The 23494-nt window shown below is 45.9% G+C and overlaps 10 protein-coding genes across 10 annotated transcripts; 5 read left to right on the top strand and 5 right to left on the bottom strand.

Moving 5' to 3' along the window:
- Positions 1-238: 238 nt before the first annotated feature.
- BHQ10_007574 (uncharacterized protein) lies at positions 239-2246 on the bottom strand (the record flags this gene model as incomplete). Its single annotated transcript, XM_040880284.1, has 4 exons — positions 239-1433; positions 1511-1681; positions 1755-1925; positions 1999-2246. 4 exons carry the CDS (start codon positions 2244-2246, stop codon positions 239-241), a joined length of 1785 nt encoding a protein of 594 aa, XP_040736077.1.
- Positions 2247-3019: 773 nt separating this feature from the next.
- Positions 3020-4012, bottom strand: BHQ10_007573 (uncharacterized protein; the record flags this gene model as incomplete). The annotated part of the gene is made up of 1 exon (XM_040880283.1): positions 3020-4012. One exon carries the CDS (start codon positions 4010-4012, stop codon positions 3020-3022), a length of 993 nt encoding a protein of 330 aa, XP_040736076.1.
- A 478-nt stretch (positions 4013-4490) lies between these two features.
- On the bottom strand, positions 4491-5216 carry BHQ10_007572 (uncharacterized protein; the record flags this gene model as incomplete). The annotated part of the gene is made up of 4 exons (XM_040880282.1): positions 4491-4853; positions 4919-4960; positions 5021-5076; positions 5135-5216. The coding sequence occupies 4 exons, from the start codon at positions 5214-5216 to the stop codon at positions 4491-4493; spliced, it is 543 nt and encodes a 180-aa protein (XP_040736075.1).
- A 956-nt stretch (positions 5217-6172) lies between these two features.
- On the top strand, positions 6173-7069 carry BHQ10_007571 (uncharacterized protein; the record flags this gene model as incomplete). The annotated part of the gene is made up of 2 exons (XM_040880281.1): positions 6173-6962; positions 7032-7069. 2 exons carry the CDS (start codon positions 6173-6175, stop codon positions 7067-7069), a joined length of 828 nt encoding a protein of 275 aa, XP_040736074.1.
- Positions 7070-8345: 1276 nt separating this feature from the next.
- BHQ10_007570 (uncharacterized protein) lies at positions 8346-9841 on the top strand (the record flags this gene model as incomplete). Its single annotated transcript, XM_040880280.1, has 5 exons — positions 8346-8438; positions 8502-9334; positions 9397-9529; positions 9592-9665; positions 9733-9841. The coding sequence occupies 5 exons, from the start codon at positions 8346-8348 to the stop codon at positions 9839-9841; spliced, it is 1242 nt and encodes a 413-aa protein (XP_040736073.1).
- A 590-nt stretch (positions 9842-10431) lies between these two features.
- Positions 10432-12259, bottom strand: BHQ10_007569 (uncharacterized protein; the record flags this gene model as incomplete). The annotated part of the gene is made up of 3 exons (XM_040880278.1): positions 10432-10462; positions 10555-11855; positions 11924-12259. 3 exons carry the CDS (start codon positions 12257-12259, stop codon positions 10432-10434), a joined length of 1668 nt encoding a protein of 555 aa, XP_040736072.1.
- A 2203-nt stretch (positions 12260-14462) lies between these two features.
- Positions 14463-16640, top strand: BHQ10_007568 (uncharacterized protein; the record flags this gene model as incomplete). The annotated part of the gene is made up of 6 exons (XM_040880277.1): positions 14463-14528; positions 14590-15174; positions 15237-15388; positions 15448-15606; positions 15677-16015; positions 16085-16640. 6 exons carry the CDS (start codon positions 14463-14465, stop codon positions 16638-16640), a joined length of 1857 nt encoding a protein of 618 aa, XP_040736071.1.
- Positions 16641-16984: 344 nt separating this feature from the next.
- Positions 16985-18119, top strand: BHQ10_007567 (uncharacterized protein; the record flags this gene model as incomplete). The annotated part of the gene is made up of 4 exons (XM_040880276.1): positions 16985-17315; positions 17373-17450; positions 17499-18013; positions 18072-18119. The coding sequence occupies 4 exons, from the start codon at positions 16985-16987 to the stop codon at positions 18117-18119; spliced, it is 972 nt and encodes a 323-aa protein (XP_040736070.1).
- A 240-nt stretch (positions 18120-18359) lies between these two features.
- Positions 18360-21243, bottom strand: BHQ10_007566 (uncharacterized protein; the record flags this gene model as incomplete). The annotated part of the gene is made up of 5 exons (XM_040880275.1): positions 18360-20139; positions 20189-20430; positions 20483-20978; positions 21038-21150; positions 21226-21243. The coding sequence occupies 5 exons, from the start codon at positions 21241-21243 to the stop codon at positions 18360-18362; spliced, it is 2649 nt and encodes an 882-aa protein (XP_040736069.1).
- Positions 21244-21780: 537 nt separating this feature from the next.
- On the top strand, positions 21781-23292 carry BHQ10_007565 (uncharacterized protein; the record flags this gene model as incomplete). Its single annotated transcript, XM_040880274.1, has 7 exons — positions 21781-21825; positions 21898-21911; positions 21983-22025; positions 22087-22249; positions 22307-22617; positions 22667-23175; positions 23229-23292. 7 exons carry the CDS (start codon positions 21781-21783, stop codon positions 23290-23292), a joined length of 1149 nt encoding a protein of 382 aa, XP_040736068.1.
- Positions 23293-23494: the final 202 nt, after the last annotated feature.

The following is a 23494-nucleotide window of genomic DNA, read 5'->3' as shown; positions in this document are numbered from 1 at the left end:
AGTTGAGAAATAGGATCTTGTACCCAGGTACATATCAATCATATTCTAGAGGAAACCCTTAGAAAGAGGTAGCGCACAAATTGACATTAAGGAGACATACGATGTAAAAAAAGTGATTTACACTTAAACTAAAAACAATAGAGTCATTAAAAACAGGTATCTATCTATCTATGAGTGAAGAGTCTATCTCGTGCCATCGTATGCCTTGCACGAGAGAAGGGCTTGAATAGAAAAAGATTTAACAGGATTCCTCCCAATGATCACTCCGAATCTGATCCCAAACGTCATAACCATCCAATAAAACCATACCCATACCAGACCACAAATGCGTCGCCATATGGCAGTGCAACAAAAATGGGCCGGGGTTTTGCACAAAGTMCCTGATTGCCATCCAAGCCTCTCCTCTTGGCGAGGTAACGAATGTATCTCTATAAAGAGGCTTGTCAAGGAAGAAACTCTGAGGGCTTGCGGCCACACCCTCATCAATGGAAGACCAATTGAAAGTACCCTGTGCAGATCCAATCAAAAACATTTTGTTGGAATGTTTATGGATAGGGTGAGGAGGCTGGACTGGGGTGACCGAAGCATTTCCTAGTCGTAGTTGATAAACAATGTCAACCCATGTGTTGTTTTTGGTAGTGATCTTGAGAGAGTTCTCCAGACCAGGAGACTCCTTATTGTATAGAACAGGCTCCATACTTCCGAGGTCTGCAGGAAGGAATGAAGTGCCATCAAGTGACCATTCCCATGAAGAATTGATGCGTGATAAATTCAACAAGAAAAATTCATCTGCCTTTTCAGCGGGATGTATCTCTGGGAAAGGGGGTAGAACGGAGACATTCAATGCAACAACATCTGATGATGTGGGTTGACCACCATAGTTGATATATGGCGTGGATTTCCTGGTATTATTCTCGGCACCCAGGTATTGCAAATTTGCATAGCCGGCAATGATTTGATTACCACCCGTGTCGGTAATGGTGATGTTGTAATTGGCAGGCTCCTTGTCAAGCTTGATAAGAGCAGCATATCGTTCACCATTATAGAACTCAAACGTGTCAGCATACTGGGGCTCGATGTACCTGCCATCTACCTCATAAATCCACATAGGGTGTTCGTCAACAGAAACAACGAGTGCTTTCTCACTAGCTGCGCCAATAAAATTGAGACTGGCCCAGCCGTGACTTGGATCGACTTGCACGGTGGCCCTGTAGCCTTCGCTGGCAATGCAGCCATCGTTGAGGTGTGCTGGGAGCTTTTCTGGGTGATGTTCCCAGAGACCTTGAGTACCAGTCACAAAGGGCAGGCACCCTTTGTCGGTGACGTTTGCCTGAAGCACATGTTGGACCGAAGAGGGCATCAAAGAAATTAATTCTTCCTGTGGCGGGCAATAAACTGACCCCTTGCCTTGGATAAGGATACTATCTGAGCAGCTGCATGGTAAATTAGCCTCATCTGCACATTACAAGATCGGGATTTGACACAAAAGCAAGGGATAGGATATGCATACAAGATATCGTAACCTGTCTGCTTCATTGCATCCATGTACTCAAACGAGGTATATTGACTCCAATCTGAGACAACAATGAGCTCGGCATTCTGCACTGCTTGCCTTATAGCGTTTAGCTCGGTTGTATTGGTGGTGATCATTGAGAACGGATCTTCCGTCTGTTGGGAAGGTCTGCGTCATAGTTAGATGGGAGATTCGCTCAGGTAGTAAATTCAGGTCGTGAGCTTTCATGGAACATGCTTACCGAATACGAATTGCACCGTAGAGACCGTCTTGGACGGTAGCCATGTCATGTGAATGATACCAGTAGGTGCCATATTCGTTGGCATGCCATTGATAAGTAAATGTATTCTCAGGTGCTATGGCCCACTGAGTCAGGCCAGGTACTCCGTCGGACCATGCCGTGTCTTTCTGTCTGGAAGTGAAAAATGTGTTTGTTAGTGGAAATTCTTTTGTAGAGTAACTCAGTGGGGTGGTGGGAACCATACTCAATACCATGGAAATGTACACTGGCATTGAATGGTAAATGATTGGTGACAGCTACCGTAACGTCGTCACCCTGATCTAGCACCATAGGCGGCCCTGGGAACTGTCCATTGACAAAGATCATTTGTCTTTCTTGTCCATTTGGGGCACCTACCTTCCATGTGAGGTCAAGATCGAAATGGACACGGGCACCCTGGACTAAAGTCGCTAAAAGCGCCCAAGATGGCAATATTCGACTCGAGCGTGCCATAATCTGACAGTTTCTGGCAACCCGGCCGGACAAACTCGCAGTTGAGGAACTCGACAAAATCTAATCGAAGAATGTAGGGCAAAATTCTCAAAAAGAAAAGTTACCAACTTGAGTTAACAAATGCTCACTTGACTTGCCAGCTTTTGGTGGGTAATTGCAGTTTCATATATATATAATTCGTCGTACCCGGAAAATGCAGTTAGCGCAGGAGAACATTTCCTATGTATCTAAAATCAGCAAGGTCAATGAAGAATATTAATTGGACTTCAAAACAGCCGCATTTGGAAGGCGGTATATGCAACTTTTGTTTTCATATTCCTAGCTTCTGCAGAAATCTCCTGACGATCTTCACAAAGAAAGCATTCCTCGGCGTTTCGGGCCGTCCTCTATTAATTCTGAGTGGCCATTTTTCTGTATACTAGGTATTAAGTAGCCGTTTTCAGCTGATTTCGTTCCAACTTGATATCAGCAGCCTAATGGTCATTCTAGAACTTGGCATCTCACATCTGCTACTTAAAACAGCCTCGTTCTCACTTCATATGACGGCATGAGGTTGCACCCAACGCCAGCTTGTGTCTCGCATCCAGACATCATGATCTTGGAGGGGCTTCAATGATGCAAATGCATTGTTTGTTTCTTTACTTTGACTGTGTGCAGCTCCAGAAATTCAGTGTTGTCAATATTGAAAATTACTCGTATCACATATTTTTAAAAATAAACCCCGAAATAAAGCGCACCGCCTCATCGGCACCTAACAGAAAAAATAAGTGAGGTCAGAAAAGATAGATACCGGCGATCTTTGCCGGTTCAATGAAGCTTCCTCCAACAGGTGCAGTTTGGCCACCATTGGTCGCGATGTACAGGGTTTCCCACGGTCCATTCTGGACGAACTGAACAGTGGTTGGTCCTGCAATGTCAGTCGAATTAATGCTACCGTAAATAATACTGGTCGGATGTTCTTCATTATCAAGATCGACTGTGATGATGGAATTTTGGACGAACGTCGCCATGAATGCGACACTGCCGTTGGGAGCCAAAGCGAACCCGTCTGGGACAAGTGCCTGGTCGTTGAGAATAACTTCGATAGCCCCATCGGCTGTTCCTTCCTCAAGATCAACAGGCAATCGACCAAAGACCTTGTTTTGCGTAGCGGTAAAGTAAAGATAGCCGTTTTGCATCCGTAGATTGTTCACTCCAGCTAGGCCATCATCTTGGATTACAATGGAGTACTCGCCGGTAGTCGTGTCCAACTTGTAGATCGCTCCCTGACCAGCATCTGCAATCAAAACATTGACAGTGTCTCTCGTCTTTTGAAAGGTCACTACACCGTGTAGAAATTGAGCTTCGGGGATTTCTGCAATCAAGCTGGCGGTGCCGTTACCGTCTGATCCGATAGAGACTCTCCATGCCGAGAATGAGCCTGCCTCTGGAGTGAGCGTGGCAATGTCCAGATTCCCAGCAATAACAGCGTATTCATCGTCATCAATGGAAGAAATTCCAATCAAGTTATTGGCGTTCGGGATAATCGTGGCCAATTGAGCAGTGCCTTCGTCCACGTTAATCGTCCATACTTCCGGTACATCAGTTCGTGTTATGACGAGATCGTTATTTGGTCGGTTGGCAATATTTGCAATCCAGGTTCCATTATCGGGATATTGAAAGACGGTGAAGGGGCTTGCTTGTGCTCCTCTGAATCCCGCTCTGTTGGTAGCTAGGGCTAGCAAAGGCAACGCTGCGGCGCCTAACAAAGGAAGACCGGCTTTCATATTTTCGGTGAGACTCTTACCGCAAAATAGTCAGCAGCGTAGGACCACAGATGGGCTGAAGTACTGTTTTGTTGTAAGAGGGTATTGGTGAAGAATAAATTGATGATATGGAATAATTTGCTGCAATACACACGAGACTATCCTACGGCGTAGCAGTTACCTAAGAATTTGTTCTCATTCCAGCGGACATTCCAGAACGCGTCGGCGACCAGGATACCGCATAGTCGCATATCAAATTGAGCCCAGGCAGGGTTCTATAGAGTTGCAAGATTATTATTTTTAGAAAGTCCAAACTAGGACTAGATGTTACTCGATTCACCTGTGTATATAATATATGGCCGCGTGTCTTAGCACTACTAGTGAAAATCACATTTTGTCGCTTATTTCACTATAGTATGCGGTACAGGAACCAATTTCCGTCTTTTACCCCTTACTTTGCATCATTTTGGGCCCAATGCATGTTTCAAGGAACGGATCTTCAGTTGTGACAAGCCTTGAAGACGTCCTCGAATTGGTACTCATTCCAGCGGACTGTCGGCTTCAGACCAGCAAACTTCCAGACCCCGTTCACTTTACGATAGTAATGCTCATTCGTAGCATGTCCATGACCTTTGACTTTGACGGTCTTCAGATTCGCGTCTGTGTAAACCTGATGTGCAGCTCGCAATTGATGATGGCCGATTACTTCAGTATCGGAGACTTTTTCCCACCATGTCCCACCAAGTAGATGTTGGGTTTTGACGGTAGGGTCACCAAGAAAGCCAGGATCAGTGACCATGGCCATGTATTCCTCAGCAGTCATTGAGTCCCACCGTGACAGCCCAACTTCGGTGTAATCAACCTATGCAAAGGGGTTTAGTCGATATCACAAGCATTGTTTGTTCTGTCTACTGCTAAGCGGCGTACCGTCAATGTTGTAGCAATGATGCCCCTAAGACGATCCCAATCCTATAAATCCCATGTTGGTTTTTGTGACTCTATCTCATACAGGCTAAATCGTCTGCGTACCTTCGAATCGTAGCTGTCGGCCCAGTCAAAAACGACCTTGGATAGTTCAAGAAAATCTAATTCGTTGGTAAGCTGGAAAATCCATCAGAATTATATCCAAAAATTGTTTTTTACCTTGAAAGCTAATGTCCAGATTTGGTTTGCCGGAACTCACGAAGCTCGAAGGCTCAATATCGTTCTTCAGAGATGGGGCCATGTTGAGATCTTGGAAGAGGTTATCGTTTAGCTGTAACGAAGTGATCAGAAATGGGTATAGTTGATTGCATGCAAGCACAAATTGAAATTTTAAGCTCACGTCGCTCTGTCGCTCTATGTTTATGGGAATGCTTGGTGTACGATATGGTGATAAAATATATCGAAGGCTGTGATAGAAACGCGGAACAAATCAAACTACTTGATAGCCTAACGGGAAAGATCGCTCTCTCATTTATGAAGTTCCAGTACTGAAACATTCCAAACATTTGGATGCATGCAAACTGCACACAACCGTCATATTGACAAGCTGGGCAGCTTGTCCAGATCGTCCTGCCAGCAACTTACAAGGAACATACGAGGCTTTCAGCCCCGGTCTCACTACAACTTCCATATCTACACCGGAAATCAGGCTTATTACGAGAATTATGCAAGTGAAATCATCCAATTTTAGGTACAGTAAACATTTGATCGCCGTCTGCCTTGGCATTGTAACGTGCATTGAAGAAACAGAGCAAATTTTTGCCGAAAGCGGAAACTCTCCAAACACAGAATGCAACCGACGGCATATCATACTTTCGATCCAAGTCGACACATGATAAACCATGTTCCACATTGGCGCATAATTGAAAATTCTATTCGTGACCGTCTCGTTTGACACGTCTGATTTCAGCAGAGTTAAGTGGGCGAGATTATGTGTTTCCATTTCGGGAAAGGACCGTGTTCTTGCCAAATACGCTCGCGGTTGTTGATGTTTCACCGCACCTTATGCAAGGAGATTCAATATGACCAACTTCCGGAGTCAAAAAGTTACTAGAACTATATATTACGTAGGCATTGGGTCTGTAGTTCACGAGTAAAGACTACCTTTCATTTTCCTCTACGGTCTACGTTCCGAGCTTTCCTACCGAGGCTTGCCATTTTGATTTAATATTTGTTTCCAAAATTCAACTATTCAAGATGGTGGCCCCAAGTAACAACACAAATGGCAACGTTGATCATGCTACGCCTCGCACTCTTGTTGGCAAAGTAGCCCTTGTCACCGGAGGTGGACGCGGTATTGGCGCTGGTATCGCCCTTGAACTTGCCAAAAGAGGCGCATATGTAGCTATCAATTACTCGTCCAGTGCAAGCTCTGCGAACCAAGTCATTCAATCCATTGAGGCCGAGGGCTCTCGCGGCGCTGCTTTCCAAGCCGACATCACCAAAATCGATGAAATCGAGAACTTGTTCAGCAGTGTGCAGAGATACTTTGGACGAATTGACATCGTTGTCTCTAATGCAGGTGTCGAAAAGTTCAAACCCCTAAGCGAAACAACCTTGGAAGATTTCAACGAAGTTTTCAACATCAACACCCGCGGTCAGTTTTTTGTCACCAAAACTGCCCACAAGTACATTCAGGAGGGCGGCCGTGTGATTTTGATGTCTTCCATTGCTGCCGGTGTCAGTGTCCCCGGTCATGCTCTGTACGCCGGTAGCAAGTCGGCAGTCGAAGGCTTCACACGCTGTTTCTCTGCTGATTTCAGCGAGAAGCGTTGCACTGTGAACGCTATTGCACCGGCTGGCATCAAGAGCGATATGTGGTTGGCGAACTCTTGGCGATATGCTCCTGGTTGTGATAAAACGTCCTCGCTAGAGGAAATCGAAGCGGCTTTGGCGAACGGCAGTCCCCTGAAGAGATGTGGTGTTCCCGCCGACATTGGTCGGGTTGTTTCTTTCCTAGCCAGCCAGGATGGTGAATGGATCAATGGTAAGCCATTACCTTATACTCAGTCATATACTTAAAGCAGTCTACTTATAACTGACTTTTTACATCTAGGACAAATCATTCCAGTTAACGGAGGGGCCAACATTTGAGCCATTTATCCAGGTGCTTTTTAGACCGTTCGGCAGCCATTTTTTGCGATTTCGGCTCAGAATTACATGTTTGTTATCAGCTATCTGATGTATATAATTTGAATCATCGCTCCTCACTCATGTGTGGGTAGTTTATTCATCGACCCTATTCAAGTATTTTGTAACGTTAAGGTACCATACACAGTTGAGAGTTGTGGACGACGTGTAGGCTGTCAACCCTGATGTTGAAGCAATCGCCCACATTCATACGAATAATTTTGAGTATAGCATTTCGATCAATCATTAAATCTAGTCCATGTAACAAAATGAGTCTCTTGAAACTAAGGCTTCGTGCATTGCTGGGCTTTAATGCAGTGGAGGACCCAAACGGAGGAGGCGGAATACCTACGTAATATTCACATGACAGCTGAATCGCGTCCTTGATAGCCAGTAACATATTATTGATAAGTACCAGGAATCATGGAGCAGTCCCAACCTCCCAGGTCAGGCTAGACGAATGTTGTTTGTGCATATCCGGTGATGAATGTTTATTTCCTAATTGAGACATACTTTCCGTTTTCGAATATTTTCTGAACATGCGAGACAAAGCCACAAGGTTTCAGCCCTTACGCAATTTGAACACATGATGATATCAGCCTCCTTGCTGTACAGCCTGTGCAGCCTGTAATTCATCATGCTAAAGGTAAACTCCAGGACTCGTATATTTTGGATGTAATGCTTCAATCGGATCCCTTGGAAGATCCTTTGGATGCAATGCTTCAATCGGATCCTTGGGATGCAATGCATCAATCAGATGTTTGGGATGGCAATGCACCAACACAAAATTATGGCTCSAGCAATGTGGATACAACTCCCTTCGTGGCGATTCAAGGGCGGTCGCAATCGGAAACTCGCCAAAAGATGGAATGCCTTTGGTGGATCTTGCAAAGCTATAAATAGAATGAGGGCTATTGCATACGGAAGATGAGGTGTGGACGTCGATGAATCCCTGTAGCATCTGCCCTTGCTTGGAGAGGGTGGGCTGAACCTGGCCTTTTTCCACGTTCTAACTGCAGACGGAAGAAATATTTCGCTTTGAAGAGCTCTTATGACACAATTGGTTTGAGCTAAGAGATGCTCAGTCACGCATTACGTCTGAATGAAGATTCATGGCTTTTCAATTGATTTACTAAAAGGGACAGATTTTGAGGCAATAAGTTTCTTTCAGTCTCCCTTCTTTCAATTGATTCTCCATCCATACCCGGTTTTTTAAGTATTCGTTCTTCCCTGCAGCAAAATGACGAATTGGATTCTAGGCGACAAATTCTATACGGTCTATCCGCACAAGAACTCAATCAAGGGATTGTGGGAGTCGAAATGGAAAGCAGCTGTAAGAGAGCAACTCTGTGCAGCTTGAAACTAATGGTGAGCATCATACTTACATATTGAATAGTGCATAAAAGCTGTCTATCCTTTTCACGACGGTGCCTATGAAGACTTTGAGCCTATTTTTGAAAAGCTCATTGCCGAAAATATCAACGATGCATACACGGATGAGTACACAAACTCATTTCTACCGACAGCAGAAGCCCTCGAGTCAAAGGCTCTTGAAGCTGCAAAGAACGGCATCAGAGATAAAGCAGCAGAGTACTACCGACGTGCCGCTGTAGTATATCGCATCTCACGCTTTCCCTACGTTAGTCCTATCACAGAAGGGAAAACTGTCACGAGCCCGCTTAAACGTGCCGCTTTCGATCGACAAAAAGAAGTTTACCTAAAAGCCGCTTCTACATGGAGTCCACCCATCGACGAAGTGGTCATCACACACAAGTACCGTGCAGGGAACGACGGCGAGACTATTCCTTTACTTGTCCGAGTTCCACAGCTAGCAGATATCACCAATCAAGTCCCCGTCGTACTACTCATGACCGGTCTAGACGGATATCGATGTGACAATTCTCAGCGTACACATGAACTTGTCGGTCGTGGATGGGCCGTTGTCATCTGCGAGATTCCCGGTACAGCAGACTGCCCTGCCGATCCAACCGACCCAGAATCTGTTGATCGGCTATGGAACTCTGTGTTGGACTACATGGCGTCCCGACCAGAGTTCAATCTGCAGAAAATCGTTGCATGGGGTCTGAGTGCCGGTGGCTATTATGCTGTTCGAGCAGCTTCGACCCACCGTAACCAATTCTTGGGCTGTGTGGCACATGGACCGGGCACTCACCACTTTTTGCATGAAGATTGGTTGGAACGAATTGATGACCATGAATATCCATTTATGTGAGTATCTATCTCTTCCAAGATACATCTTTTGAGCCTAAATCCCTGACGAATCTACAAAGACTATCGAAGGCAATGGCCGAGAAATTTGGCTTCCAGAGTGTAGAAGACCTCAAGAAGGATGGACAAAAGAAGTTCTCGCTCCTCGATAATGGCATCATGCAAAAACCTTCATGCAGGCTTCTGTTGTTGAATGTACGTTTTCTTTACTAAAGTGTGAATCCAGTTCGTGACAGATGATTAACCACAATTGATAGGGGGTTGATGATGGAGTGGTGCCAATCGAAGATTCTTTACTTCTGTTCAACCACGGAAGTCCCAAGGAAGGCCGGTACGTCGCATAGTTCCTAATCAGTACTGTTTTCTCTTTTACTCTTCCGTATACTAACAACTCGTAGTTTTGTCGAGAAATTGGCACATATGGGCTACCCAGACACCCTTGTTACAGCTTACGAGTGGTTCGAAAACCTTCTAACCAAGGGCGAGAATCCAGGTCTGAAGAACTGAGTACCAGGAGTGACTCTTATTCCATGTTTGTATTGTTTTAATCTGTTTTTTCTCAGCTTATTGTATGTTTTGTGTTTTACCCTTTACTCTGGTCATCACCAGAAGCATAGTTGTCATCAAATCATTGGGTATAATTCAGCAGATTATGTACTTAGGTAGCACGCACTTTTTCATATATTTGATTATTTGATATGTTATTTCTTGTGACCATCTCGGTACTTAGAAGTTTTTTGAATGGGTTTTCGCTTCAAAAATTAAGTACTCAGCTCGCTAACGCGGCGAAGACGTGAAACTAATAGTGGAGAAATATACCAAGATCGTTGTAAAGGTGGAAATTTGGTGCCATAGATTAAGAAGATAGCACGCGATCTAATAGTACTATGTACATTATAAATGTATTGAAGTTGAAGAGATTAACATAGACGCATGTCTGGAGCTTCGAGCCACACTGCACTGCTTGGGCTTCAAAAGTGGGGAAATGAATCCCAAGAGTTGAAATAAGGCATTGCACTGAATTAAAGAATGTCAAATATTGCTACAAGAAGCAATCAATAAACGAATACTCGATCGAACCGGAATTCAGTCGTTAATTACGGGAACGTAAGTGGCGGGTAAGTAGCCCTAGATCGGAATTAGCACGAATATAAAAGCAATATTGGAGGTTATTGAAAAGGAGGTTTTAGTGGTTCTGAATGCTGGATGAATTGACTTACCCTGAATCACCTGCATAGATGTAGTCATTTGCTCCTTGCAGATCTGTGCCCTGCTTTCCTGCCGCGTTTCCGCTGGTAGGCGCTCCATAGGCTTCACAAATACGCAGATGGTCAGCGGGCCTGTGCAAATCTTGCAATTGATCTGGTGCTTCGATAACGGTAGCAACAAATCCGGCTTCGACGTGCCACTCAACATGGCAGTGCAATAGCCAGACACCGGGATTGTCAGCGCGGAATCGGATGACTGCATGGCCATTGTTCTGTACCATGATGGTGTCACGGATGACTGGAGTGGCAGAGATATTTGCGAAATAACCGTTAAAATAACCGCCATCTACAGCACTACGTTGTATGACCTGGAATTGATGGCCGTGTAAATGCCATGGGTGAAGGTTGTTGTGGAAGTTATTTATCACAATCTCGACAACATCGTTGTGGTTGAGAATCAGCGGGTTCACATCACCATACACAACCGGATCGTTGTAATAATCCGGCCCAACAGTCAATGCTGTGTAGAGAGTAGGCACTTGCTGAGGAATGTATGTCTGGCCATTGACGGTGAACCGGCTGACTCCATTGATGGTGGTATGACCGGTATTGAGGATGATTTGATGGTCGACTGGTTCAAGACGTGGTGTACGATCGTAGGGAACAAACGTTACATCATCAATAAAGTCAAATTCATTGATAACAGGAGGTGGTGGCAGGGGCAGCGATTCATCGTAAACGAGCCATGCAGTCGCATTAGCGTTATAACCTTCCGGTGCAGACCTGTTTTCGTAAACGAACATCATATTGGTATCGATGGTGTCCCAGAAAGCGTAGTTTTTGCTTGCATCATCTTTAGTTTTGATGAGAACACTCATACGTTGACCGGGCGCAACTCGAATGTTCTTCTCGCCAACAGGGTAGGGCTCAACCCAAGTTCCATCGATTTCGACAACGGTCATTTCATGATCGTCAAACAAGAATGCATGTCCAGGCCAATTTCCGACACAAATGAAGCGAACCAAGTATGTTTTGCCTGGTAGAACTTTGAATTGTGATTGAGTGGAGTCATTGATCAATGCAACTTCAGGTATGGGCTCATTTCCTGCATTATCCTGCGCATTATCTGTTGATTGGTATTGATTGAGTAGATCAGGCATCTCCTGGTGATACCATTCTGTCAAGGTGACTGTGAACTCATCGTCCCACTGGAAAGGTGGGCTTGGGTCATGGACAACCAGTGGGCCACGCAAGCCGTCGGGATACTGTCCCATGTTGTGTGAATGATACCAATATGTACCGGATTGGTCGAGCTAGAAAGATAAGAATGAATTAGCAAGCTGTTCAAATGTGGGAGAAGCCAATTGACTTGCGGACTTACAGTGAAATCGTAGCGGATAGTTGAGCCAGGAGGAACAGGACACTGAGTAACGAACGAATCGCCATCCATAGTACCGCTAGCATATTGGTGCAAGCCATGCCAGTGAATAGCAGTAGACTGGTTTCCCAAGGAATTTGTCACATCCACAATCAGTCGATCACCAACGTCGACATCCACTTGTGGACAAGGCCATTCGTTGTTGATACCAATGACTGGTCTTTCATAGCCATCCGGGGCAGCATTTACCCAAGTAATGTTCCACGCGAGGTAGACATCTTTGGCCGCAACAAACTGGACAAGGCCAGACACAAGTAGTAACGTAAGTGAAGGAATCATATGAGCAACTTCTCCCGTGGTCAGCTCAATTCAGGAAAGAAAACAAACGTGAAAGATCGTCTATTAGTTGGAATCAATGAACGACAAATGTTGGAATAAAAACAAAAAAAGTTGAGCCTCTAACGACTGACTGGACGGTGCCGAAAACCTACCAAACAAATAAGAAGAAATGAAAAGAGACAGGCTCAATTGCTTATATTTATCCAATACAATAGCACATAGTCTTCCAATTACAGGATATTTTGATTTAGTCATTTATGGAAATACCAACGCGAAGGATAAACTGAAATTGCGGAATGCTCTACACTTCACAACATGGCCAACAACGGGAAGTGATTCGTTGAGAGGCAAGGAAGCGTACCTGAGATCTAGGCCTAGCAAGCTTGGCCACGCGCAGAAACCTGCTAGCAGGAAGTGGTTGGTTGGAAAAACTGTGTGTCCGAATGAAGGAACGATCTATCAATTGGTTTGTGGAGTGCCGAGGTGCCCCCTTGCGTCTGTCTAGGATTTTTCAGATATTGTACCTGGTGATCAATCGAAGAGGAATAACAATGTATTCAGTTTAGATTATAAGAAAAATAACAATATTTTCTGGTCCCGATAAACATAAAGAGGTATATATACATACCAACATAGGTCAATGGTTGCATCAAGTTTGTTATAAATGCCGTTACATCACAGCAGAAGGAGGGAACGCTCCCGGAACCTTGGAACTGCACGCGGCCAATACATATGATACAAATTTTGAACTCAGTATTGACTCCGACTACTTACTGAGTAATGTGCAAGGCTCAGCTGAACGCGGTGCATGATGCATATGAGACATACGGAACAGAGTCTCTGCTAATCCATGCAAGATTGGGCTCCTGACCTCGGAGGGCTTCGGTCATCGCCGGGGTATGAAGCGGCAATTGCAGCTTCAGCTTTCAGATTTTCAAAAGACAGTAATCATTGTATGCTCCAGTCATCTAGGTTGCAGCAGTTTAATGAGTTCACTCGCTGATCAACCAAATATTCGAGGACGGAATGGACGTGAACAAATAAGACCTCCGTAAGGGAAGACTCGTGCGCTTTCGGAAATCTCTGTGATGATCTTCAGTAGCACCGTCCTGACTGTAATATCAACGGACTTTGCTAAAGAGTGGACAAATTACCTTGTTTCTCGCCACCTCTTTTCAAATCCTGATATCTTCGCATGAATGCCAGCCTAGCATAGAGAATATCATAGATGTCGTGGTGACTATGTCTGGGAGTAATTACATCTGATATGAACTTACAGGACTTAAGCCATTACATAATAGTAATAGCAGCATGTTCCAGGGGTCGATATAGAGCTAGGTGTTATTGACTGTTGCGCAAAAGACCACCACAACTAGGGCTATCAATCCGCGAACCCTATTCATTCAGGTTAACTAGATTTGTAGTCATGTTCAAGTGGTAGGCAAATCGGCACAATAAATCCGTAGGTAGTTTTGATATTCGAACAATACACATTAATCATTGCAACAAGCTGACTGTAAGTGTTGGGATGCTTCTGACAACTAACATCCTCACTCCAGTTGAGGTTGAGTCGTTGTTGTCACATAAGTCTTTAGGCTTGTCGCGGAGTAGAGGGTCAAACTCGGTTAAGACAGCAGTAAAGATTTAGAATCTATGTATCTGGATAAATCGGCAATGCGCACGAGTCATCGACACATGTATTTTAGAATAGACTTGACCAGCATATGGATATACCCAGAAACTGCTTACATCCCAGCGACCCCACGTTTCTTAGCAGATAACAGAGATTAATGCTGAATAATTCAGAGTTGATTGATATGATCCACAAACTTGCTTTGTTTTTAAGCTCGGATCCTCATGGAACTATCAAGCGGTCCAAGCATCCAATGACAAGTGGCTATATCCCCGATTGCACTAACCMCCCCGCCGCTAGCGATGTTACCAGGTTTGATCCAAGCAAGTGTTTACGAGGAGGATCATGATGAGGATCAGAATTGGCCCCGCCTGCTCATAACATATTTAACGTGATGGGTTCCGAATCGACGGATGAGTAGATCATCACATCTGAAGGCACACTTTTTTTTCTTGAGGAAAGACACTATAATGACGGTTCTCGAATAATACCTGTCCAATGTCAAATCAGACCCCGCTCCAAGGCCAAGCTTCAGCGTCATCATGGCTTACAGGGTTCCCACCTGGACGCATGCCATCCAAAAGACGGAATCAGAAGTCAACGGCCTGCGAAGGCTGCAAGGCCAGGAAAATCAAGGTATTAGATGTTTGCACGCCTCATTGACTCTTCCCCGCCTACTGAACGACGTGAAATACAGTGTTCCGGCGGTCCACCCTGCGAGAGCTGTGTCCGGTATGGCGTCGAGTGCGTCGTTGACGAGTCACAAGATGGTCGCCGCCGAATAGCACACAAACGAACAATCGACGATCTGGAAAAGGATCGACACCTTCTCCTCGACCTCGTTGCGAGTATGCGCGATGGCAAGAACACATATGTCGAGCAACTTCTGAGTCTAATCAGGGGCCATGCCTCGCTCGCCGAAATTAGAGCCTTCATAGACGCACAAGTTCGAGAGGCGCATATCGAGAAAACTCCGGAGCTCGAGAGACTTCGGCAAGAGATCCAAGAATCGAGAAACGTCCGGGCTCGGGAGATGAGGAGCATAATGGATGTTGAAAGATTGTCGGATATTCCGATTTACAAAGTGCCTGCCAAACCATGGGTCACGGTGACTGATGATGATGAGTTGGTTTCCCACTTGATTTCTTTATGGTTTACATGGAACAACCCATTTTATAACTTTGTGCACCGCGAAAATTTCATCAGGGATATGCAAGCTGGCCAGCTGGACTGCAAATACTGCTCCCCGCTGTTAGTAAACGCCATTCTTGCTGAAGCAAGTGTAAGTATGCCATTAATCATGATATAGTGGCCCTTTCAAGCTAACTCTCGATGTGTTAATAGGCTCTAAGTGATTATGTCGAAGTTTATGGTACTCCAAATGATGTAGCGACTCGTGGCGAAAAGTTTCTTGCGGCAGCAAGATCACAGATAGCCACAATGGATGACTACTCAGCGCTTACTACGATCCAGGGCGTGGCTATACTGAGCGTGGCGTGCGAAGATCCCCAATACCGTTACCCGAGAATTGCTTTCAAATCTAACATTATCACAGAATGGCCGTGGTGGGAAAGGATCGCACGGGTTCGATGTTTCTTGGAATGACCAGACGTGCCGCTCAAGAGTATGAAAACCTTGTGGCCAAAGTCAACACGGAAGAAGAAGGCGACGATTCGATCAGTTATGCTCTCTGGGGTTTCTTCAATATGATCACGTAAGAAGCTTTGAACCCCATAATATTAGGTACATGGCCAAGGACAGCTCATAACCCACCAATTACTTAGAACCTACTCCACCTCTCTCATGCGATATGAATACATAGCGACGCCTCGGTATCCGCGGCCAAAGCCTAGTCACAATACTGTGTGGGATGTCTGGTCTCCCTACCCGCGACAAGGAGAAGTGGTGCCGGGTCATATATCTTGCGTCTCACATGGATGGTCTGATCTAATGATCATTCTTCGCGGATTCGGCGAATGGATTGCGGCCAAAGAAGTACAACCAGATTCAGAATTGGTTTCCAACGGCAAGACCTTTTATAAGAACTTACAGAAATGGGAGGCGGATTTACCGGATTGTATGAAAGCCGAGTCTGCCTCTGTGCCTCAAATACTTCTTTTACAGTAAGTGTGGCCACCCGCCTTTTTGCTGGCTTGACCACGATCGTAAGTTGTTGACATGAGCGGCACTAGTATGCACTATCAGACCATCATTATGCAGTTCTTCGGCGTTGTCAGGTCACACGGAATTGAGTTTGATCAGATAGACATTCAAGACGTGCGCATCAAAGCAGCGCATAAAGTCCTTGATTTGGTCAACGTGCATCGCCGGAAATGGGGCATTCAGCGCATGTCCCCTACCTTGATACATTGGCTTGGCGTCAGTCTCTTCACATTACTCGAAGCACTCGACGAAGACACGAACAGAAAAGCCTTTACAGAACTATGCGTCGTCACACGCGCCTGTTCTCGGCGCTATATGCTGAGTAAAGGTATCCTACGTATGATACAGATCAATGCCGCAAATATGAATATATCTCTGCCAGAAGAAGCACGTGCACTTTTTATTGATTTCAACGAGAAGGATTGGGAGGAGAAACATCGGGCTCAATTCAGTAGCCTTTATCCTAATTTCTCGTCCACTTTTCAGGATCGAGAAGGAGAGAATCTGGAAATGGATAAGTTTTTGGACAAGTGGGACAAGATCAACTTGAATAATGAAACGCAACTAGATGTCAGTCAAAAATAAATACAGCCTTCTATTTTGACAGAAATATCTTCTAGTCCTCCGTATGAAATGATATGGGTTCTCCTCGGAAAGAAAGCCGATGCGGATAATTATCCTCTTCATCCACATGCAGTTTCTCGGCAATTCATAGCTAGGTCAATCAACAACTATAAGACGAAAGAATGTATCCGAATCTTGTAAAGCTTCAATTAATTCTCCCCGCTCCTAGGTAGAAGTATATATACCCCGCGTTTCGTGGCGTCCATCAGCAATTATTCTAGTGACATTCAAAGTTTTATAAAACCCTCCATATACATGACCAACAGTCAATAATCTTGAGATTTCTACTCCCAGTACTTATCGAAATGTCTCCCGTCACAATCCCCTCATTCGACAACCTGACCCTTGACCCCTCAGGCCCCAAGGGCAACGCTTGGGGCCTCTTCGGCAAAGACAACCATCTTGGCATGCTCAACCTCCTCACACCAGAAGTAGTAAAACAAGCAGCATCCGAAGAGATCAAGGAAGGGGCCCGCTTTGCGCTGGACTGGAAACTCAATGCTCTACACAAACCGGCATTTGGGAGACAGTCGTTTGAGAAGAAGATTCACCACAAAGCGCCGAGGGTGGTGAATGATGATATTTTGGTGTTTAACACGCAGTGCAGCACGCAGTGGGATGGATTTAGGCATTATGGTATGTTTTCACGCATCCAGCTTTCAGAAGTAACTGGACTGACTGAAATGGGTATAGCAAACCAGGTGCACAAGCTCTTCTATAATGGAACCTCGCAAGAGACAATCGAGACGACTGATGTTCTTGGTATTGACTGTAAGCGATCCATCATACACCTCCATGAAATTGCCTGACTCGAACAAGCATGGGTCGACAATGGCGGCGTCGTTGGCCGCGGTGTCTTGATTGATATCGCTTCCTACGCCGAAAAGAACAACCTCACCTTCCCCGCTTTCGAGAGCACAGTAATCCCTCTTGACCTTATCAAAAAGGTCGCTGCAGAGCAAGGTGTCTCCTTCCGATCTGGTGATATCCTATTCATCCGAGTCGGGTTCACCAAAGCATATGAACAACTTTCCGTCGAAGAAGGCATTGCGCTCGGCCAACGACCCGTGTCACGATTTGTGGGCATTGAATCCAGCGAAGCAACGCTGCGATGGTTTTGGGAGAATCAATTTGCCGCCGTGGCCAGTGATGCAGTCGCAGTTGAGTCTTCGCCCGTAGACGGGCCGCAGGTACCTCCGGAATGGTCCCTACATCAGTGGTGTTTGGCTGGATGGGGTTTGCCGCTGGGTGAGATGTTTTATCTGGAGAAGCTTGCGAGTCACTGTGCAGAGGAGAAGAAATGGACATTTTTCTTTTCCAGTGTGCCGCTAAATGTGGGTTGTTCCTTCCCAGAGTATATGCGGATTTTGACCCTGATCTTTTTGTGTACAGGTCCCAGGAGGCGTGGCCAGTCCGCCGAATGCTGTTGCTATCATGTAAGAACGTCTTGTAGTTGCTTGAAAAATACATCTATATTGATGATCTAAGACATGTGGCACGAGCCACATGGATTTATGTACATGAATAAGAACATACAATATTTGTGCAATCACGACTTTTTAATACCCAGGTATCATGACTTACCCAATACGCCCGCCAAAAGTATGCAAACATTGGTCTCAAAGATTGAGATCAACAACTCCATTCTATTTTGTCGCCTCAACGCCCTTGAGTCTCCTTCTACTCTGTCTCGATCATTTCCTGATCAACAGGCGCGCTCTCATCAATCCTCAGAGTGCCATTGGTCTTTTTCGAACCAAGAACTGGCTTAGACAGCAAGTAGTTCAGTTCGTACACGTTCTTTTCCGTAAGGCGCTTGAGGCTGTCTCTGAAATCATCCAGAACCCTTTGTAGGGCGCGTAACTCTGGTGCTAACTGACCATTATGCTCTTTCAGGTATCGTCCATGTACGCTGAGGATAGACTCAACCCAGAGCAAGTTGAACTCAAAGTGGGGAGTTTCCTCTGTTGAGTGTGCAATGAACCGAATAAATCGCGGAAGGTACGTCTGAGGAATGGAGCGTACGATATGTGAGATGTCACGGTAGGGAATGCTTTCATAAACGGTGCGGAGGAGTGGTGCCTCGTTCAAGCGGAATGCCATGATTAAAGCTTTGAGGAATGAAGCATCATCTGTGGATGTTGCATGAGACGACTTTTGAGCTTCTTGTAGAGTATCCAAGATAGAGTCCGGGGTAATGTCAATATCCAAATCGAACGGATCGAAGACGAATTCTGTATCAAGGCTATAGATCAAAAGACCTTCTGTCGTTGCCGCACAAAATGATCGTCCAGTTGGAGCAAATGAGACAGCTGAGACACGGACTTCCGGTCTTGTGGTTCTTGCTCCGGCATCGCCACGCTTAGCACCAGGTAGGCTGCGGTCAATACGATCTTCGAGATCGGATGCCTCTCCTGCTTCGTCGAGCAGGCCACGAGGTCCAGCTTCGGTTATGTTCTTGCTGTTCAAGTATTCCTGAGTACCGTCAATGGACATGTTCACGGACACGGTATACTTCTTAACAAGGGAGCCGGTAGTCACGTCGTAGAGACAGATGTATTTGCTGTTACCTCCTGCCAACAAGCAAGTTCCATCTGCACTATACGTGATTTTCGTGAACGACTTTGTACCTTCCACATTGGCGGCTGTCCGTCGATCAGATACCTTTCTTCCTCCAGAAACATCGCGACGCCCTTCTATAGCACTTTCTTGAACAGCATCAAACACATTCCAGAAGCTGAGCTGTCCGTCCAGACTGGATGCAGCTATCTGCTTTCCGTCCGGTCGCATGTCAACACTTAAAACATCAGATTGTAGTTGCAACGGCTCACTAGTTTGTGATCGGCCGAAGATACTCCATATTCGGACGGTGCGATCCCAACTACCACTGACTAGATTGCTACCATCCGCAGCAAAGGCGAGTGACACAACTGGTCCTTCGTGACCCGCGAGTTGTTCGAGTAATTGGCCAGTTTGTACAGACCAAACGTGAATATCGAACGAATCTTGAGACCCGGCGCAAACCACCTCTCCACTTGGATCAACGGCCAGGGAAGTGAAACCAAGCCTAGAAGGAGCTGTGAATGTTCGGAAATTCCGATATCTGATCAAGTCCCAGGCTCTGACTGAACCATCCAACGAGGCTGTATAAAGAACGTTCCCCTTTTTGGAGAATTTGCAGTCCGTGACAGCACCTGTATGTTCTGTGAAGGTCACGATACAGAATCCGGATACAGTATCCCAGACTTTAATCTTGCCGTCATCGGCCGTGGTGATGACTCGCTGTCCGTCTGCTGAGTAGACTAGAGAATTGAGTGAGTCCAAATGCCCTTGTTGCTTCAGTATGTATGATTCCGATTGCCACTCCCACACGAGAAGTTGACCGAATTTAGAGGAGCCAAATGCTAGCCACTCGCCCGACTTGTTAATGGTGACAAAATCGATATTACTTTGCGAGACACTATAGACAATTAATGCATATACGAACCATCTCGTTGAAAATGACTTACCTCAATGTGTGGATGTTGTTGAAGTCTGGCAATTCATAAAGCCCGAAAATGCCATTAGAAAAGCCGACGACCAACAGATTGGACTTGGCATGAAATGAAGCACACTTCAACTTGGCATCATTCTGCAGGAAAAAATCCTTCTTCATGATCCTCCAACGTTCTTCGCGATCTGCCTCCCCTTCAAGTCTCTTTGAGGTATACTCCCATCGAAAGAGCGCACCATCTTCGCTCACGGTGTATATCTAGTAGCCAGTCAGCAAAGCGCTAAGGCATCTGAACAGGTGCATGGCTTACAGCTTCTTGGTCTGCAGTGAAAAAGGCCGCCTTGACTCCCTGTCGATGTCCTGCTAGCGTTGTCGGCTCAAATCCATCCTGCGGGTCTAGACTCCATACTCGCGCAGTCAAATCTTTTGACGATGTAAGGATGAAACGAGAATCGCTCGACCACTCAATGTTCTGAATGGTATCAAAATGGCCCGTAAGCTCCCTGTGCAAGACAAATGGCGCATATTCTAGATCACCACCAGCGTCGGTTCCCGGGACTGAGGGAGTTTGCCAGAGCTGCAACCGCCGTCCAATACTAACGGCGAAGTGTTGACCGGACGGAGAGAATTTGAGAGCGTCGGCCGGGCCCTTTAATGAGATGTGGTATATGACAATTCGTCGTTTGAAGTTCGTTAATATCGCGCGGCCATCTTCATCAACAGTGAGAAGTAGATTGCCTTGTGGGTTGAGATCGAGACGGACGATGTTTTTGCGGTGGAAAAGAGGAAGGGTGTATGATTTGTTGCTAGATAGTGCATTGTTAACAAAAATTCAAGATTTACTTAGCCAGGGTGGGAGAAATACTTGACCAGGTCAAATACGGTCACTCTGTTGCCTACTGGGGACAAAAGGCAGGTACCATCGGGAGTGAAGAGTAGGTTTCCCTTGCGGTACACAGTGCCCAGAAGATTGGAGAACTAAAATGAGTCGAAGTCAGCAATCATTAATTAAATAAAGCATGGCTGTGTCGAGCCCTATAGGGTAGGGCGCACCTTGAAGTCCGTCTTCATTGTGGCTGTCTGTCAATCTGCTACTCAAAGAAGGACCTCTACTCCGCCATTAATTTTTTGAAGCTTTTCTTCGGCCTCGGAACGATAAGCAACAGTTAATCCGCTCCGAAGACATCTCTAAGCCTGATCGGGGCAAGTGTGGTCCGGGGCCTGTGCCTTCCCGAACTAACCTAGTTTAGCTGGATTTGATTGGCTCGTTTGCCTCCTCAGCTTCCCTCTAGCCATGTACAACCTTAGTAACCTTCCACGGCGACTCCACCAGCCAGTTCAGGGGCTCCAACTCCAACGCCAGATCACAACGACCACAGCAAAAGAGACCAGACAGACTGGATCAGCGCAGCCAGAGACATCCACAGCTAGTCTCCTAGCTAGTCCCTATTCATCCATCCCCTTTCTCTGCCTTGTCGCTTTCTCGTTACCTCCCGCTGTCCAGCTCTCCTGATCCGAATCATTCTTGTGCTTGGTTGTCTGGCCTCAACAAGTCTCTGTGCTATTCACTTCTATTCCATATCTTGAAAGGCAACACCTGTGTGAATAATGGCTACTTCAACTGAGAACGCTTCGCCTATTGGCATTGCCAATGTAAGTAATGATACCTTGGGCTCATCAATTGCAAAATGTACAAGCCATTGCTAACTCAACTCGGTTCTCTAGCTCCCTAACCAGCGGTATGTCGTTGCAATTTACTCCAATCAAGGAGATGAAGATGGTTCGAATTCTTATTGACCGGAATATACAGTCATAAAATTGTCGCAAAGCGGGGAGCAGCTTTCACAATTATGGTGCGTTTTGATATGTGTCGAAGATACAATTGGGAAGGAACGTTTACCAACAAGAATTTAGGTTGCGGGCGAGTCGGGTTTGGGAAAGACTACATTCATCAATACACTTTTCTCCACTACGATCAAGAACTACGCCGACCACAAAAAGCGACACGCTAAACAAATCGACAAGACCGTCGAAATTGAGATCACAAAGGCTGAATTGGAGGAGAAGTTCTTCAAGGGTACGATAGACGATCTATTTGGGCGTACCACGTACTAACTTACATGTTTTATGCCAGTCCGTCTTACTGTTATCGACACTCCTGGTTTCGGCGACTACGTCAACAACCGCGATTCATGGCAACCCATCATCGAATTCCTCGACGACCAGCACGAGTCATATATGTTGCAAGAGCAACAACCCCGCCGCACAGACAAGATCGATCTCCGTGTTCATGCCTGTCTCTATTTTATCCGTCCTACCGGACACACCTTGAAACCCCTTGACATTGAAGTTATGAAGCGTTTGAGCTCTCGCGTGAACTTGATTCCTGTCATTGCCAAGGCCGACACTCTCAGTCCATCTGACTTGGCTCGTTTCAAGCAGAGGGTAAGTTTTCTCAATCTTGCTGTCTAGAATTCTTGCTAATGTTGTCTAGGTTCGTGCTGTCGTTGCCTCTCAAGGTATCCAGATCTACCAGCCACCCGTTGAGGAAGATGACGAACACGCCGCCGCCCATGCCCGTAGCTTGTCGGCTGCCATGCCATTCGCCGTTATTGGCTCCGAAAAGGACGTCAAGAACAACGAAGGCAAGGTGGTAAAGGGTCGCCAGTACGCTTGGGGTGTTGCCGAGGTCGAGAACGAGGACCACTGCGACTTCAAGAAGCTCCGATCCATCCTTATCCGTACCCACATGCTTGACCTCATCCACACTACCGAGGAGTCTCACTACGAAGCGTACCGTGCCCAGCAAATGGAGACCAGGAAATTCGGAGAAGCTCGACCACGCAAGTTGGACAACCCCAAGTTCAAGGAGGAGGAAGAGAACCTTCGCAAGCGCTTCACCGAGCAAGTCAAGGTCGAAGAACAGCGATTCAGACAGTGGGAGCAGAAGCTTATCTCCGAGCGCGACCGCCTCAACAAAGATTTGGAGGCCACCCACGCGGCGTATGTTCTTTTCCATAATTGTTTTCGAAAGAAAACTACTGACTATTCAATAGTATCAAGCAACTCGAACAGGAAATGGAACAGATGCAGGGTTCCGCTCGAAGCGGTCGTCGTTAAAGGTCGGGGGAGTGATACCAAAATTCGAGAACATGCTTTGGCCGTTGATGACGGTTTTCTAAGATTTGTGCGACGTGCATTTCCACTTCGTATTCGTGACTACCCTACTTTTTCCTTGGTTTTATCTTGAGTGAGCGAACAAAAATACTCATTATCCTGGGCCAGAAAAACCCGGGCTAGGGTGAGTCGATGATTCTTTTTG

Source organism: Talaromyces amestolkiae (genome assembly GCF_001896365.1).
Source record: "Talaromyces amestolkiae strain CIB chromosome Unknown scaffold16.1, whole genome shotgun sequence".
NCBI classification, from domain to species: domain Eukaryota; kingdom Fungi; phylum Ascomycota; class Eurotiomycetes; order Eurotiales; family Trichocomaceae; genus Talaromyces; species Talaromyces amestolkiae.
The sequence above is the reverse complement of the archived record's forward strand: the minus strand, read 5'-3'. Positions and strand labels throughout refer to the sequence as shown.